This window comes from Humulus lupulus, chromosome 9 (genome assembly GCF_963169125.1).
Source record: "Humulus lupulus chromosome 9, drHumLupu1.1, whole genome shotgun sequence".
NCBI classification, from domain to species: domain Eukaryota; kingdom Viridiplantae; phylum Streptophyta; class Magnoliopsida; order Rosales; family Cannabaceae; genus Humulus; species Humulus lupulus.
The window spans coordinates 181293061-181309963 of NC_084801.1; the positions used below are offsets into that span (position 1 = coordinate 181293061).

Genomic DNA, 16903 nt, shown 5'->3' on the forward strand with positions numbered 1-16903 from the left:
TCATTTAATTCACACATAATCCAATTATGCCCTCCCGGCACACTAATCAAGGCCTTTAAGCCTTATTAGTAATTTTGGGTCGTTACACTAGGTGTAATTCTTTTATTAGTTTTTCTTATTAACCTTGGGGGGCCTTCCTGTAATTTGGTTTAAAGGCAGTAGTTGTGTTGTAGGCTTTAAATACTACGCCAAGTTATGTTGAGGGGATCAATTTGTAAAGTTCTTTCAAAGAGTTTTCTTAGTAGTATAGACGAGTTCTATACTATGGAGAGTTTCTTGAGTCTCTCTAATAACTCAAGATCATTGTAACACTTTCTGGTATCAATACAATTATTTCCTAGAGGTTTTTACAGACCTTAAGTTGTATCAAAGTGGTATCAGAGTTGGCGGTCGTGGACATGGCAGGCGGCAAGAACATGCAAGCACGACTAGATGATATGGAGGAAGGAATGGAGGTGGTTCGATCAGAGTTACAACAAGTTTCTGGGTTGGACGTGAGGAGTTAAAACAACCAAGAACGTAGAGGACAGAGCCAAAACCACAGTGAGTGGCTCTAATTCAACAGTGGAGAAGGCAGCGAGCACTCCGATTCCGCTGGTGAACTCAAGCGTGTACAGCACAAGGACTTCCAGTAAAGAATTCTACTCTAATTCTTATGATCCCAAGCGTGAATTCAGGTTAAAAAGGTTGGAGAAGCCCATCTTTGATGGCACCAACCCAGATGGATGGATTATAAAAGCGGAACACTACTTTTCCCTTCAATGATTTACCAATGAAGAGAAAATAGAAGCAGCGGTAATTGGGTTTGAAGAGATGCCCCTTTTGTGGTATCAAATGGAGCATAAAAGAATACCTCTACTGTTATGGGAGAAGATGAAGCTCTTGATTCTCAAACATTTTCGAAGTACTCAAGAAGGTTCTGTGCATGAGCAATTCTTGGCCATTCGACAAGATGGAAATATAAAGGATTATTGTAGAAGATTCATTGAGTTATTGGCACCACTAGATAACATCCCAGATGAGATTGTCTTGAGCCAATTTTTAAATGGGCTTAAGAAAGGGGTTAGAGATGAGCTGAGAATTTGGGCACTAAGCTCTCTAAATCAAGCCATGGAATTAGCTCAAAAGATTGATACTAGGAATCGATCTTCCTCCAAATTTTGAACAAATTCATTTCTAAGCACCAATTGAACCACCATCAATAATGGATTTTAGAATTGACCCAATACTTTTGGACGACTAAATCCACCATAGCGGAAATTTAGAAGGCTTACTTACTCTGAGATTCAAGAAAAGAAAAACAAAGGGGTTTGTTATATATGTGATGGAAAGTGGGGTTCGGGACATGACTGTAAGAAAAAGGAGTTCAATGTGATAATTATACATGATGAGGAAACCGTAAAGGAGCTGGATGAGGGGACACAAGATGACAATCAAGGGTTTGAGCCTAATTTGAAAGCAACTGAATTAAATGAAACAATAGAGGTGTCTTGGAATTCAGTGGTAGGACTCACGACACCAAAGACAATGGAAATGCGAGGGTACATTGGAGATCAGCCGGTTGTGACTCTCATTGACCATGGGGCAACTCATAATTTTATCTCCACCATCTTGGTGGAAAAAACTTGGGTTGCCACGGACTGAAACTAGCTCATATGGAGTCATTCTTGGCAACAGAGAAACTGTAAGTGGGGTTGGAATGTGCAAGGGAGTCACTTTGCAATTCGATTGGCCCTTTGTTTTGTTAAATAACAATTCAAACCACCTGATTTGCAAAATGGATCAAAATAGTACACTGAACACAATTTTGGTCAAACATTTTTTCAATATAATCAAAATACCCTGAAGTTTTTTAATTAATGAATTAATTAAATAGTTAAAATAGATTTAAAAATAAAAAAATAAGTTATTTTAAAATGAATTAAAATTAACTACATAATTCAAAATAACTTATTTTAATTAAAAGGGATAATTGCGGCATAAGTACCCAGTTTTGTATGCGGCATATACCCAATGTTTATTTTTAGTGACAATAGTACCCAAAGTCAGTAAAAGTGTAATTCCGTCAGTCTCCTCCATTAGGTTTGTTAATGAGCTGATTAGGTAGACACGTGTCACGTTTTTATTGGTCCAAATCATAATTATTTTAAAAATATTATTGAGCTGGACCAATCACGGAGTGACACGTGTTGGTCCAGTCATCACGAAACGGAGACCTAACGGAGGAGACTCACGGAATTACACTTTTACTGACTTTGGGTACTATTGCCACTAAAAATAAACATTCGGTCCATGCCGTGTACAAAACCCAAACATTGGGTACTTATGCCGCAAATATCCCTAATTAAAATAACACAAATTTAAAATAATAAGAACATAAATCAAACCATGGAGTCATCCTGGGGTCTTGTACCCTGAATAAATGACCATGGAGTCAAGCTGGGGTCTTGTGCCCTGAGTAGATGACCGTGGAGTCAACCTGAGGTCTTGTGCCCTGGATAGATGACCATGGAGTCAACCTGGGATCCTGTGCTCTGAATAGATGACCATGGGGTCAACCTGGGGACCTGTGCCTTAAGCCATGTGACCATCAAGTCCCCTGGGCCTTTTAGCCCTGGCTCTGAGTAACTAGCCATAGACTAGCCAAGCGCTTTAGTTTTCTTCGACCATAGGGTCGGACGAGCGTATAATGCTCTGTTGATTACATCTAATCATATCGAACAGAGCTCGATGCGCTATTGCCGCTCTTGACTAATAAGTCAGTGCTTTACGACCAGCGCTATTGCCGTCCTTGACTAATAAGTCAGTGCTTCCTCAGTGAGGTAATGCGAACATTCATATATCATATGTCAAATATCCAAATATAAGGCACTCAGCATGCTTAATCAACAATCACAAGCATAATCATAATCATGCACATTTACAGAGACTCAAGCTCTGATCAATTTCATATTCAAAATTCATGCCATGCCATAATCACATATATCATATGCATCACATACTGGGTCCAAGCACAGGTTACCAATAAACGACCCTCGAGCACGATCTTGGTTCTGAACCCGTAGCGATCACTTAGTCACAACCATAATATAGAATGCCATAAAAATGAGTAAATAAAGACTTCTGGACCGAGTCCTAGCCTCTGGGACGTCGAATCCTACCAAACCGGGTAGTAGGATCGATCCTGAGCCCTTAGGTTTAAGTTCCCACGACTAAAATCCCAACCTGGCCAAAACTGCACAGGCGGGCCGCGACTTGGCCCTGGGGGTCGCGACGCGCCTCCTAGAAAGACAACCCTCTGCCTGGCTTCAGGGTGCGGGCCATGACTTGCCCCCTAGAGTCGCGTCGCGCCCCCCAGCCATAACCCCTCCTAGTTTTGGGTTCACATAGGTCGTGACCCAACCTTGAACCCAGCCATTTTCTTCATTTTTTCCCATTTAAAATCCTCCAAAAACCTATCCAAACATATTCAAATCCCAAAAACAAAGTTATCAAACATCCCAATGACCCAAAATCATCAAAACCTTAGCTTTAAACAACTCAAAAACTCATCAAAGCATAAAATCCACTCAAAGCTTAAAAACTCGAAAACTCAAAACTTGGATTACCTCTGATTGAGTCGTTTCCCAATTAAATTCTTTGGCTAATAAGCTTCTAATCTTCTCTAGAATCATTATGACTCTAACCTTGCTTGAATTCAAGTCCTAAAACTCGAGTTTCCTTTGAAAATACTAACGACGTCAAAAAGGGATAACGGGAGAGAGAGAACGTACTAAACGTTCATTTTATGCTTCTAACAGGTTATTTCGAGCTTAAGTAACCTCAAACAAATACTAATGCTCTGGGTCCCAAAAAGCCCCCCAGGGTAAAATAGTCAAAATTCCCAAAATTCCCTCCAGATCTCATTAACTTCTAATATATCATCAAATAATCATTCCCATTACCCAATATCCCGGTAATGTACTAAATACCCAATATACCCCTTGACTCACTTCGAGTCAAGTATGAGTCCCGTTGTGACTTTTCCATTAACTTTCTCCCTAGGATCGTCTTGTGCCAAGTAACCCAATCATATCCACATAGTAATATAGTACCACACACATACCACATATGCACCAAATATACCCATAACGAGCCAAATTACAAAAATTTCCATTTTAAACAGAAATGGGCCCACATGCATATTTAATATACCTAAACATGCATATCAAGTCATATTATAATAGGGAAATTTCATTATTCATACTTACCAATGCCTAATATTACAAAAAAATCCTAACACTATTAATCTTTTCAATTTAATGCTAAATATTCCTCTCATACCCAAAATACCCCTCCCATTATATCAAGAATCCTAAAACCTTCTCTTCCTATCTCTTCTCTCTCTCTCTCTTTCATTATCACGAAATCCTCCCTAAAACCTACAGATTTGTATGATTTTCAAATCGTTGTTAGCCATCTCCATTGTCTCTGTGAAGCCGCCAATATCAAAGGCTTTTTGGAGGAGAAAAACAATGGGTAAGAATATTGACTCATTTTATCTGTTGGGTATTATTTATTTACATTTCAAACAGATCTAAGCCTATATTGGTGTATTTTTTTTTTGGTTTTTTAGAGAGAATTCGCGATGTGCGTTTTTCTGGGTTTTCTACAACTCTTTTGCTCGATAGGAACTCGATAACAGTTCGATAAAGGCTCGATAGTATGTAGATGAAGGTTCTTTTATGTGGTCGATAAGGGTTCGATAAAGGCTCGATGGAAACTTGATAAGGGTTCGATAAGGGCTCGATGGAAACTCGATAAGGGTTTGATTAGACCATAGAATATTTGGCCTTGTTGTTTTCTCAATATGTGCTCGATAGGGTTCGATGAAGGTTTTGGCTAGGTTTTATGTTCGGTTTAAGAACTTTTAGCTCAATACGAACTCGATAAGAGTTCGACGAGGGCTTAATGGTAACTCGATAGAGTTCGATTGAAGCTCGATAATATTCTTTTTTTCATGAATTTCTGAATAATTGACATTTTTTTTTTACAATTTCAATGTTTTTTTTTTTTTTTCCAACATAGGTTCCATTGTTTGCGTTTTTGTATCCTACAATGGTGTTTGGGAATTACAAGGGAATAAGTGGATTTTCAAGGACCCTCAATGCATGGTGATACCGATGGAGGATACTGTAACGTACTTGCAACTTCTTGACATATTGCACAAGGAACTTAAAGTTAATAAACGGATGTATGGGTTGAAATTGGAGGTTCCTTACACATGCGGCGACCAACCGTTTACACCCGTTCATGTTGAAAGTGATCTTGGTGTCCGTGCATTCTTAGGAGTAACATCTAAAGAAATGTTAGCCTTGTGTGTCACTCATGTTAAAAAGATTGTCATTGCAGATCTATATTCCACTCCCGGACCTAAGGGAGCAGCCAATACTTTAGGATGTCCTATTGGTGACTTGAGGGACAACCAGTATGAATACAACCCCTATGTGAATGACGATCCAGTAGTTGAACATAATGAAGACTCGGGATACGATTAAGAGGCATATTATTGTAACGCCCTACTTCCTTAGAGCCGTTACTAAGTGAGTTTTAAGACAAAACAGTGTGCAAAGAACTCGCTAACCGAGGTTTTCTTACGAAAGTGTGACTAATTAAAATTTAAGGCTGTAATCTTTGAAAATGCGTTGATTCAATGAAAACTTCTAGCATTAAACATTTGGGATCCCAAAATAAGGTTTGAAAACTATTTACATCTTAAAATGAGTTTACAGTTGATCAATCATAAAAATCCTAGATTATTACAGCCATTTTTCGAATAAACCCCCAGCCAAAGCAGCCGGGTAGGCCAAACATGTACGCGTTGCTTCACGCTCTCCGTACTCATGGTTGGTTGACTCAGACATTGCCCTTACCTGCAACACAGAGCACCCGTGAGCCGAAGCCCAGCAAGAAAACTCATGCAGAACATAACATATGCAATTTATACAGTTTATCATAACAGATAATCCACATACAAACAAGTCAACCATTAGACTAAGCAAACACGGCCATGCTGCCCCCGAAGCCTTACCGAAGCCTGGGGTCTCGGTCCTCACCGCAGGGATATCACACGTATCCCCTGGGTCCTACCCTCACCATAAGCATCCCATGTGCTAGGTGTTACTTCCGGCTCCGCTGCCGTACCCGGCCTACGCCGCACTCGGCCCTTGCTGTTCATTTCATTATAATCATACATAGCATAAATCAAACAACATTCATACAATTATCAATACATGTAAGTCTACACCCTAACATGTAATGCAATATAGGGCCATGCCCGGCAATCATCTCATCATGCAATATAGGGCCGTGCCCCGCAATCACACTATGGGCCCACGCCCTATCCTACGGGTGTTATAGTTTTCTTACCTGTATTCCGAGCCTCCTGATGCACTAAAGCCGCGAGCACGGTCCTCTAGCACGAGGCTCACCAACATCCTAGTCACAACACACAAGAAACATCCCTCAATACTAATCAAATAAAAAACCGCTTCCCGGGACCAATCCCACACTCTCGGGACTCCCAAATCCCTAAAACAATTCATCGGAAACATCCCCCGAACCCCCGGAGCAAAAGCTCAAAAATGCAACTTTTGGTGCCCTGAAAATGGCCTTGTGCCGCGGCACAAGAAAGTTGTGCCGCGGCACCCATCAGACAGGGGCTCCTCGCCGCGGCACGAAAAAGCTGTGCCGCGGCACGCCTTCGCAGACCTAGAATTCTGGGTTTTCTCCTGCGTTTTCTCCGAGCTAAAACCTTCCCAAATCATACCAAACCAATACCCAAACCCCAAAACTCAATTCCAAGCTTCAAATGAACAATATAACAACCTATAGGCACTAGATACAAGATCAAAACATCAACACACTCAAGAATCCACCCCTTGATTCCTATTTTCAGCAACTCAAACCAAAAACTCAAACACACAACTCAAGCTCTAGATTTTACAAATCAAAACAGAAATCAAAACTTAGATGTGTATAAAACCCTTACCTCAAATGGAGAACCCACACAAAGTCCTTGATCTCCTCCTAGACTCCCACTTCTCCTTCTCTTCTTCTTCTTGCCCTAACCTTCTTTCTCCTTCTCTTTCTTCTCTTCAATTTCTATCAAGCCTTAAGTGACATAAATGCCCAAACCGAATACCCCTAAATCCCAGCTGCAATATGTCTATAACCCTTGCCAAAAGATCATATTACCCTTTCCTACTAATCCCTCCTAACTAAACCTTCAAGGGCACTTAAGTCTTTACACATCATTTCAATTCTATCACTTTTTACCTTAAAACTTGTTACCCACAGCAGTAACTAATGGTTACCCAGGTTACTAAATCTCCAATAACCATTACCCGCTAAATCTCAACTTAACCATAAAACTCCCAAAGTACCCCTAGGCTCCTCCCGAGCCGGGTATAGAAATCCCGTTGTGACTCTTGAGTTAACTAGCTCTCTAGGACCGTCTCGGCACGTGCATCACAATAATAAAACCACACTCACGTGGTACAACTCACATAATACAATTATCACATACTAATACAGTTATGCCCAACATGGCCAAAATTACAATTACGCCCTTTCTAACACGATCCGGGCCTACATGCATACTAATATACGTAGTCATGCATCTCAGATAAACAAATAGCCAAATAACATGCTTTAAATCATAACCATGCATTTAACTCATAAAAATCACACATAAATCCCATTATGCCCTCCAGGCATGCTAATCAAGGCCCTTAAGCCTTATTAGCGATTTTGGGTCGTTACATTATAGTGTAGAAGTGTTGATTGACGTGTCTGATGATTTGAAAGTCGAACAAGTACAAGAACAGCCAGTACGTCCTATTGCACAGGCGAACCCATTAAGTCAAGGACGCCAAACACTTGACACCAACTCTAGTCGTCCTGGTGGAACAGAATATAATAATACAGAGAACGTTCAAATATGTTCAACAGAAGATCACAGAAAATGGAATGCTCCCATGTTTACAAAAGAAGATATCACGGTTTCTAGTCGATCTGAAACACCCTCATCCGGTGTACCGTTGGGAGAACTACACCGTGGGATGACTTTTGAGAACAAAATGGAATTGAAAACCAAAGTGGCTCTCTTCGCAATGAAAAATAATTTTGAGTTTATGGTTAAGAAGTTTGGTACTGATGTGTTGTATATCACCTGCAAGGATCCTGATTGTGGTTGGAGAATACGGGGGAAAAAAAGTAGCGCGATCGGAGATGTTTGAGATCACTGTTTATAATAGTGTACATACTTGCTCACTAGAATTGCGACAGAAAGACTACCGACAAACAACACCTTGGGTCATTGGGCACCTTATCAAGAACAAATATGCTACTGATGGCACTAGCTACCCAGCAAACAACATAAAAGAGGATACGAAGAATAATTTTGGGATCGATATGAGTTATATGAAGGCTTGGAGATGCAGAGAGAAGACACTTGGTTATGTCAGGGGGACACCTGAATAATCGTATGCCAAGTTACCTTCTTACTTGTAAATACTGCAGCAAAAGAATCCATGTACAATAACTGATTTTGTCACAGATGAAGGTCATTTTCTTTATTATTTCTTCTCACTTAGAGTTTGTAGAAGGGGATTTACATATGTCGTCTTGTTATATGTGTGGACGACAATTTCTTGAAGTCAAGGTATGGTGGCCACATGTTGTGTGCTGTCGCATTGGATGCGAATAACCACATTTATCCAATTGCATTCGCGATTGTTGACAGTGAGAATCATAATTCTTGGAAGTATTTTATGATGAAATTGACCCGTTGAGGGTATATCTGAAAATATATGTGCTTTGTGAGTGGGACCACATTATTATGTGGATATATTTGAGATGTATGGCACGAGGTGATTCTAGTGAGCAATTTGGCGGAAAAGTCACATCGGAGGTTAATACCCGGCTATTTTCCCTAGCCTTGGAACAACCTAATCATTTAGAAGCTTTCACAACTAACAAACATCAAAACACTTCATTCCATTTTCTCTCCTTGTCTCTCGCTTAGTTATTCAATTTTCTAAATTTTTGGAGGAGGTTGATTTGAGCTAAAGACTTAGAGCTAGAATTGAGTTTAGGTGCAGCCTAGAGGTTGAATTAAACAACTGAGGTAAGATTTCCTTGCTCTGCTTTGCTATGATTTCTGGTGGTTTAAGCTTTTTTTGAGTTTTTAGGCTTATGATTGAGTTATGAATTGGGGTAGAGTTTTGGCTTAGTTTTTGTTGTATTTGTGTTGCCTTAAGTGTATTAATGAGGTTTTGGGACTCAATTCTGGGCTTGATTGTTATTTGGGGTGAAGTTTGTGGGATTTGGCTTGGAGAGAATGTTGGAAATTCTGGGTTCGCGGGGTTGCGCTGCGATGCTGTTCTTAGTGCGTCGCGGCTTGCATGAAAGCAAAGGCTAGGGTGGTTCTCTGAATCGCCTTGGTGCCGTGACGCGTGTTTAGGGAGATGGCTTGGGGAACTTTCAGACTTGAGGCACGCCGCAACCCTTCAGGGGTGTGCCACGACGCTAGTTAGGAAAGTTGACCAAATGAGGTTTTGAATTACGGGGATTCAAACCTAAGGGCTCGGGAAGGATTCTACCACCCGATTTAGTAGAATTAGAGGTCTCGGAGGCTAGGAATCAATTTTGAAGCTTTTTATTGGTTTAGTTCTTGATGGATATCCATTATTATGTTGTGATTATGGGTACCACAAGGCTCTGGAAGGAAATGATCGTGCTTGTTATCGCCTTAACCTACCGCAGAGGACTTGAGGTAAGAAAACCATCTCTTACATCAAGTGTAGGGCATGCGCCCCAATTATAGGGCACGGGAATGACCGTGTCATGAACCCGTTTATAGTTTAATGTCTGTTGTGTGTGAATCTATGTTGATATACTTGTTTGTACTGATTGCTTGGTCGAGAGGCTGTTAACGACATTGCATGTGTAATGTATGCAGTAGTGAGGGGACCATAATGCAGATGCGACATCCGCCATAGTGGCGGGGCCATTGTAAAGATGTGACATCCATCTACGCGGCATGAGTCGTATATTTTTTGGAAAGTATATTGTTTGGAAAATTTGTGTAAACTAGTTTTGGTTATAAGGTATGCAATACGTGTTAATGTTTATCTGATTACCTGTATTATTGTTTGGGTTTTTCTTGGTGAGTCTTGGCTCATGGGTGCTTAGTGGTGTAGGTAAGGGCAAAGGAAAGCTGGACCAGCCATGGGTTGGAAAGTTGTAGGTGCGGCGTGTACATACTCAGCCAGGTCGGTCGCCACGGTCGAGATATTTTGAGGCATAGGAGTTAGTAGTTGAAATTTTCCACTTAGGTCGACTAAATCAGTAATTTTTGATAAACTTGTATTCTATTTAGAAACTTTTGGGATCCCTTGTAACTACTTAACCATTTTTAATGAAAAATTCAACTTTTGACCAAAACTTTTAATACCTAAACAATCGTTTAACCCTAATTACACTTTTAAGTCCAAATGACTCGCTTAACAAGTTAAGCACTATTTTTAACACACAACGTAACGATCTTGACTATTCAAGGTGTTACATAAAAGCTCGACTTATAAGTCATGGTCGGAATTAGCGTGCGGAACGGAAGTCGTAATGGCAGGGCCAATATAGAAGCTCGACTTATAAGCCGAGGACAGAATTAGCATGCGGAATGCAGGCTGTTGTGGCTAGGCCAATATAGAAGCTCAACTTATAAGCCGTGGTCGACAATATCGTGCGAAACGCAGGTCGTTATGGCTGGGCCAACCCAGAAGCGTGAGATACACTTGCACGACTCTATAGTCGCTTGAAACATACTGCATTGTGCATATCTGTGCTAAGTGATGTATGTTTATTTGTTATATCTGGTTGAAAAGCTCGGATATAAGTCGAGGGTGGCAATAGTGTGCGGAACGCAGACCGATGTGGTTAGGCCAATCCAAAAGTGTGATATACGCTTGTTCAACCCTATGACTGCTTGGAATATAAAGCGCGAGGTACGCTTGACTAGTTCTAAGGCTGGTTAATAGGGAATAGGGCAATGGGCCCCATGGTGGATCTATAGCTGCTTATTTAGATTGAATGCATGTCTGAGCATTGATTACTACTACTAAGCATGCTATTTATGATTCTATAGTCGGTTGAATAACTGTTTATGAGCATGTTTATGTTTTCTTGCTGAGCCTTGGCTCTTGGGTGCTACGTGGTGCAGGTAAGGGCAAAGAGAAGTTGGACTAGCCATGAGTTGGAGAGCTTTAGGGGCGGAGTGTACATATGCAGCCTACTCAACCACCACGGTCGTGATTACTTGTTGGAATAGTGTTGAACCCTGATTTTGCCGCTTAGGCTGACTTTTTGTATTTATTTTGGTTTCGTAACAATTATAAACTCTTTTTGAGATATCATATACAAACTTAAACATTTTTAATGAAATGGTGACTGTTTGACCAAATTTTTTAATACTTAATCCTTGAGTTAGTTTTAATTACACATTTTAAATTCAAATGACTCGTTTACTGAGTTAAGCACTATTTTAATTACATAATGTAACTGTCCTGGATTAGGAAGACGTTTCTGTAGCTGAAAAAACTCTTCTATTTTCCAATTTTAAAATACCTATCCTTAGTATTTTCACTCAATTTTTATTACTGTTCTAAGTTTGTGCTCATTCATTTACTTTAACTATTTATTTTGTAGTATAGACTGAAAGACTATAGATTGGAGTCAAAAGATATTTGGAGAAAACCTATATACTAGAAAATATTGCAGTTAAATGCGTGAGGATGTTTGAGATGGAGCTTTTTCAAACTTTCGTTGGTCTTCTAATAACTTATTCTCTCAAAAGCTATTGACATTTTTTTTACATCTAGAATAAATGAAACTTTTTGCTGTAGGTTTTTAAGCTTATCTTCTTTATGTGTCTCAGAGAATATGTATTTATATGATCTTTCTTAGTTTTCTTTTTTATCTCAATGACTTATTATCATTATAAATATTACACTTATTGTCTGTTTATTCAGGTAGCGTTTTTTAGATTAGTTATTAACCATGTACTTTAGATAGATTCTCAATTCACTTGGTTAGAAAAAATCTGCCATGTGTTGACACCGTGTATTACAACAATATTTCTATATATATGAAATTGGTTTTTTTACTTATAAAAAATTCATTTTCTATTATTTAGTATTATTATTTTTTTGAGCAAATTATTATTATTATTATTATTATTATTATTATTATTATTATTGTGAGGAGAGTAATTAAAACGTAATTTCCACGCTGAAAAAGTAAAGACGCGCATTCAAAGGCTAGTCCTTAAATCCTTCCCCTTTTCCTCTCACTTCTCAATTTTCACCTCAATTTCCTCTTTCTCTCTCTGGCGCTGGTCTCGCTTTCTTGTTCCTCTTCCGGCGAATTAGGTGTTTTTCATGCTCTTTGATCTTCAATTCACCTTATATAATCCCCAAAATTGGATTTTGGATAACGTAGTTACGTATTTTGCTTTTTCTTCCTTTACAAGTGGACACGGAAAGTTTGTTCAATTTTGACCATCTAGGGTTTGTAGATGCGAGCAGAATCGAATTGGGCTTCGGGGCTCGGATAATTGTGCGGGGAAAAAGGAAAGTTTTTTATTTCTTGGGTTGGGATTTTTGGTATATGGATTCGGCTCAAACGTCATACTGGTGCTATAGATGCAGTCGATTCATTAGCGCAGGGGTTCGGGTTCCAGTTGAAGATACCGTGCTTTGCCCCCATTGTGGTGGCGGATTCGTTGAAGAAATGCAGAACTCGACCCCGACTAGATCTCCTATCCATAATCGGTTTCCGGCGGCTGCTATGTACTTCGACCGTGCCCCCAATTCGGAGATTCGTAGCCATGGCCAAAGACTGCGCCGTAGCCAAAGAAGTAGCCGTGACCGCTCTCCTTTTAACCCTGTTATTGTCCTTCGTGGCACCGCCGAGGGGGCTGGTGCCGGCGGCGGTGACGAAAGCAATGGAGCTGAGCGAAGCAACTTTGAGCTATATTACGATGATGGTGTTGGATCGAGTCTTCGACCCCTACCTCCTAGCATTTCTGAATTTTTGATGGGTTCAGGATTTGACCGCCTTTTGGATCAATTGTCACAGTTAGAGATCAATGGGGTTGGGAGAATGGATCATCCTCCAGCATCCAAAGCAGCTATTGAGTCCATGCCCATTATCAAGATTTTGGCGAACCATGTTTCCACGGAATTACACTGTGCTGTTTGTAAGGAGGAATTTGAGCTCAATTCAATAGCTCGAGAAATGCCTTGCAAGCATATCTACCATACGGACTGTATCCTTCCGTGGCTTTCACTTCGTAATTCTTGCCCTGTGTGTCGCCATCAACTGCCCACTGATGTCCATGGATGTGGCAGAAACTCCCCAGCGTCTGCCGATGGGCCTGGGGATGAAGAAACGGTGGGTTTGACAATATGGAGGCTTCCCGGTGGTGGTTTCGCTGTTGGGAGGTTTACAGGTGGTAGGCGAGCCTTTGAGCGGGAGCTTCCTATCGTTTACACCGAGATGGATGGTGGTTTCAATACTTCTGGTGCTCCAATGAGGATTGCATTTCAATCTAGTGGAAGTAGGTCAAGCGAGAGAGGCCGAGTGGGACAAGCATTTCACAACTTTTTCTCATTTTTTGGGAGGCTCAGAAGGTCATCCTCTCGGTCTGGGGCTGAACCAAATTTGACTCGAAGGAGTCTTTCTAGTACCATATTCAGTAGAGCAAGGCGCAGCCGGCACTGGAATTTGGATGATAGCTAATGACGAGTGTTTCAGTTCCTCTTTTCCATCATTGGGACCAAGTTGAGAAAGGGGGGGAGAGTAAAAATTTGCTTCTCAATTTGTAGGTTCAATTTATAATTACTAAGATTGTTGGTAGTGTATTTTTTAAGTAAGAATTTTTTTGTATATTGTATTTGTATTGTTTATTTGCTTGTATATAGCTATACGAAATGAAGAATCTTCCCAAAGTAATTCTGCTGAAGAAGAGGACATCCTACATTGGCAGCAAATTATAGAGATACGCACTTAGATATCTGTTTTTTCTCAGGATTTCGACCTGTGCAAATGATAATTGTCCTTTGTTTTATGAAAATTTAATGTCTAGTTGAGAATTATGAGAATGTCAATATATATTTTTCTTATTTGTATAGTACAATTACAATTTGTCATGGATAAAGGATTGTTGTCTAAATGTACTATTGTTATTGTACTTCCGGTTTTTAATAAGCTAGTTCTTCAATATTTGTGTGTTTGTGGATGATTTTCTCTTTTAATTTGTGTTATATAAGTATCATTATGGCTTACTTTTCGAGAATATGATCAAGTCTTCATTGTGACGTATTTGATCCTGAAATCTGGGGGATTCTGTGGTGATCTACGACTATTTTGAACATGAAGAATGTGCAAACCATATAGCTTCTTCCATTGAGAAAACTTGCAAAACTGTGGATTTGGGACCCCATAAACTGGTATGTTTTCTGTTCTCAGCCAAAATTTGGAGTTTTAGTTTTCAATATTCTGTTCTTTGTGTGTGCAGATGTCTTGAGTGTGATGGGTCAGAGTTCGTTCGAAAGTCAGGGGTGACCTTAAGAGCAAATGCAACAAGGAAAGATGAGACTCAGATCGTTTGTGCTCGTTGCAATGCCTTGGCATAATTACCTTTTCTATCACAGTGTTCATCATAAACATCGTTTATTAGTAAGTCTTACTATATCTTCTATTTCATTGCTCATACTTTCAATTCTACTTTCTAAATGCTTTCCACACAAATGTTTAAACTTTTATCTCACTGCCTAAAACTGGCAAATTCCGATCACACATGTATTAAGCTAAAGTTTTTTTTTAACCCTTTTGATAATTTTTGTTTTAAACTTCTACTTTTTATTTATAGAGATAGCATACTCGGTGCACATAATAAATTTAGAAATAATGAGATCAAGATTCGAACCTCAAACTTCCTCCTTTGCTAGTTTCATTGACTTTTAAACTTTTACTTTAATCTATCATAATGTAATAAATAGTATCATTTTACTTCTTAAATAAAAGTGTGTGCATGTGATATTGTGTAATCAATGAATAGACCAAGGAGTTAAACTCATTATTATAAATATTTGGGAGAAAATAATCTCTAGTTAAACTTAAATAAGCTAGTTAACATAAAATAATATCGTCATATTTTTGGCTACCATTGAAAGTTGAAATTGTTAAAGTCCCTATTCTTATCTTTGGCAAGTGACTGCATTTTCTCCTCTCAGTGGCAAAAGCTTGCATCTCAATCGATCGATACCTTAATTTTCACCATCTTGAATATTCAATCAAATTCTCAAATGGGTAATCAATCTTCAATCAAAAGTCCCAAAATTAGGGTTTGAACATTCTCTCTTTCAATGTGCCGACTCAGTCGTAAAAAGCTAAGAAAAAAGTTTGATTTAGTAAGTTTGATTAGTCTTAAAAAGCAAAGCAATTAGGTAAGGAATATATAATGAATGCTTCCATTGGGTATATTATACAGGTAATTATGTTAATAAAATAGTTTATATTAAAAAAATAATGGGTATAATAAAAAAGTAAATAAATTTTGAATGTTTGTTATTTAAATTAATAAATATTTATATTAAAATATAAATGTTTATACATTTTTGAATCTTGTGTTTTTTCTCATTATTTGTTTAGATCTTGTGTTTTGATAAATTATTTTTTGAATACTATGTTTTTATAAAGTGGTTCAAATAGAATCCTAAATTTAATTTTGCTTAAAGTTTTTTCAACTGAAATCACATAGTTCACCAAACTAACAATTCAGAACAATATTTAATTTTTTTCTTCATCAAAATTGAGTTTAATGGTCTATTTGAACTATTTTACAAAATATATGGTCTAAAAATAAATTTTTTAAAATACAAGGCACAAATAGATAATCGGAATAGAACAGAGGGCCCAAAAAGTATAAACCCAAATATCAATATCAAATTAGTAATTTTTTACAATATAAGATGTGAAAGAGCATTTCGGGTGAGTTTTATTACAAAATAGTTAAAATTAAGTAAAAGAGGCTAATGTCCATCTCATTTATTGTATATATTACCGGTTATGTCTCCTTTTTCCGTTTCTTTCGACTATTTCTATATGATTTTCTTTCTACTAGAATCAGAACACACACCAATTCTCTAAGCCTCATAAGCAAGAAGTCATCTAATTTATGCCACACCCAATTTTTTTCAAATACTGCTAATCTCAAAACTGCCAAATTGTATAAAAAATGTTTAAAAATATAATATTTAAATAATATAGAGAATTTGATGTATGGTATAATGAAAAATTTAGAGGTAAAATAGAAAAATGTGTGTTTTGAAGAGATATTTTAAATAATGGAGTTGAACAACCATTGAGAGTACTAAATCTTCCTACTTTAAAATGGCTTTTAACTTTTCAAATCCAAAAATCAACTTTTAAAAGCCTTTCAAACCAAAGCCTAAACCTTTTTATGAAACTGTTCTACAAGTTAATGTAGTAGGTACGTATGTACAAATTATACGTAGTGCCTAGTTTTAGAGATGCAATTTAATTTTTAGCCACTTTTTAAAATAATTTAATTTGATACCCAATATTTATTTGAAACTATCAATTATACCCTTCAAACACATGTGAGTTATATGTTTTTAAGCAAGGGTATTATGGCGAATATCATTATCATAATGGGTAAAATTTATCTGAATTTATTTCATGGCTAATTTTAGTTAACTATTCCTAAAAATAGGTACTTATCAAATTATCCCATATCGCATTGAGCAACTTAGCTAATTACAAAAAGATTTCAGAA

The 16903-nt window shown here is 38.2% G+C and overlaps 1 protein-coding gene across 1 annotated transcript; it reads left to right on the forward strand.

Annotated features, from left to right (window-relative positions):
* The first annotated feature begins 12363 nt into the window (after nucleotides 1–12363).
* On the forward strand, nucleotides 12364–14225 carry LOC133801412 (probable E3 ubiquitin-protein ligase RHC2A). The gene has a single exon (XM_062239615.1). It carries the CDS (start codon nucleotides 12709–12711, stop codon nucleotides 13840–13842), a length of 1134 nt encoding a protein of 377 aa, XP_062095599.1. The 5' UTR covers nucleotides 12364–12708; the 3' UTR covers nucleotides 13843–14225.
* The last annotated feature ends 2678 nt before the right edge of the window (nucleotides 14226–16903 follow it).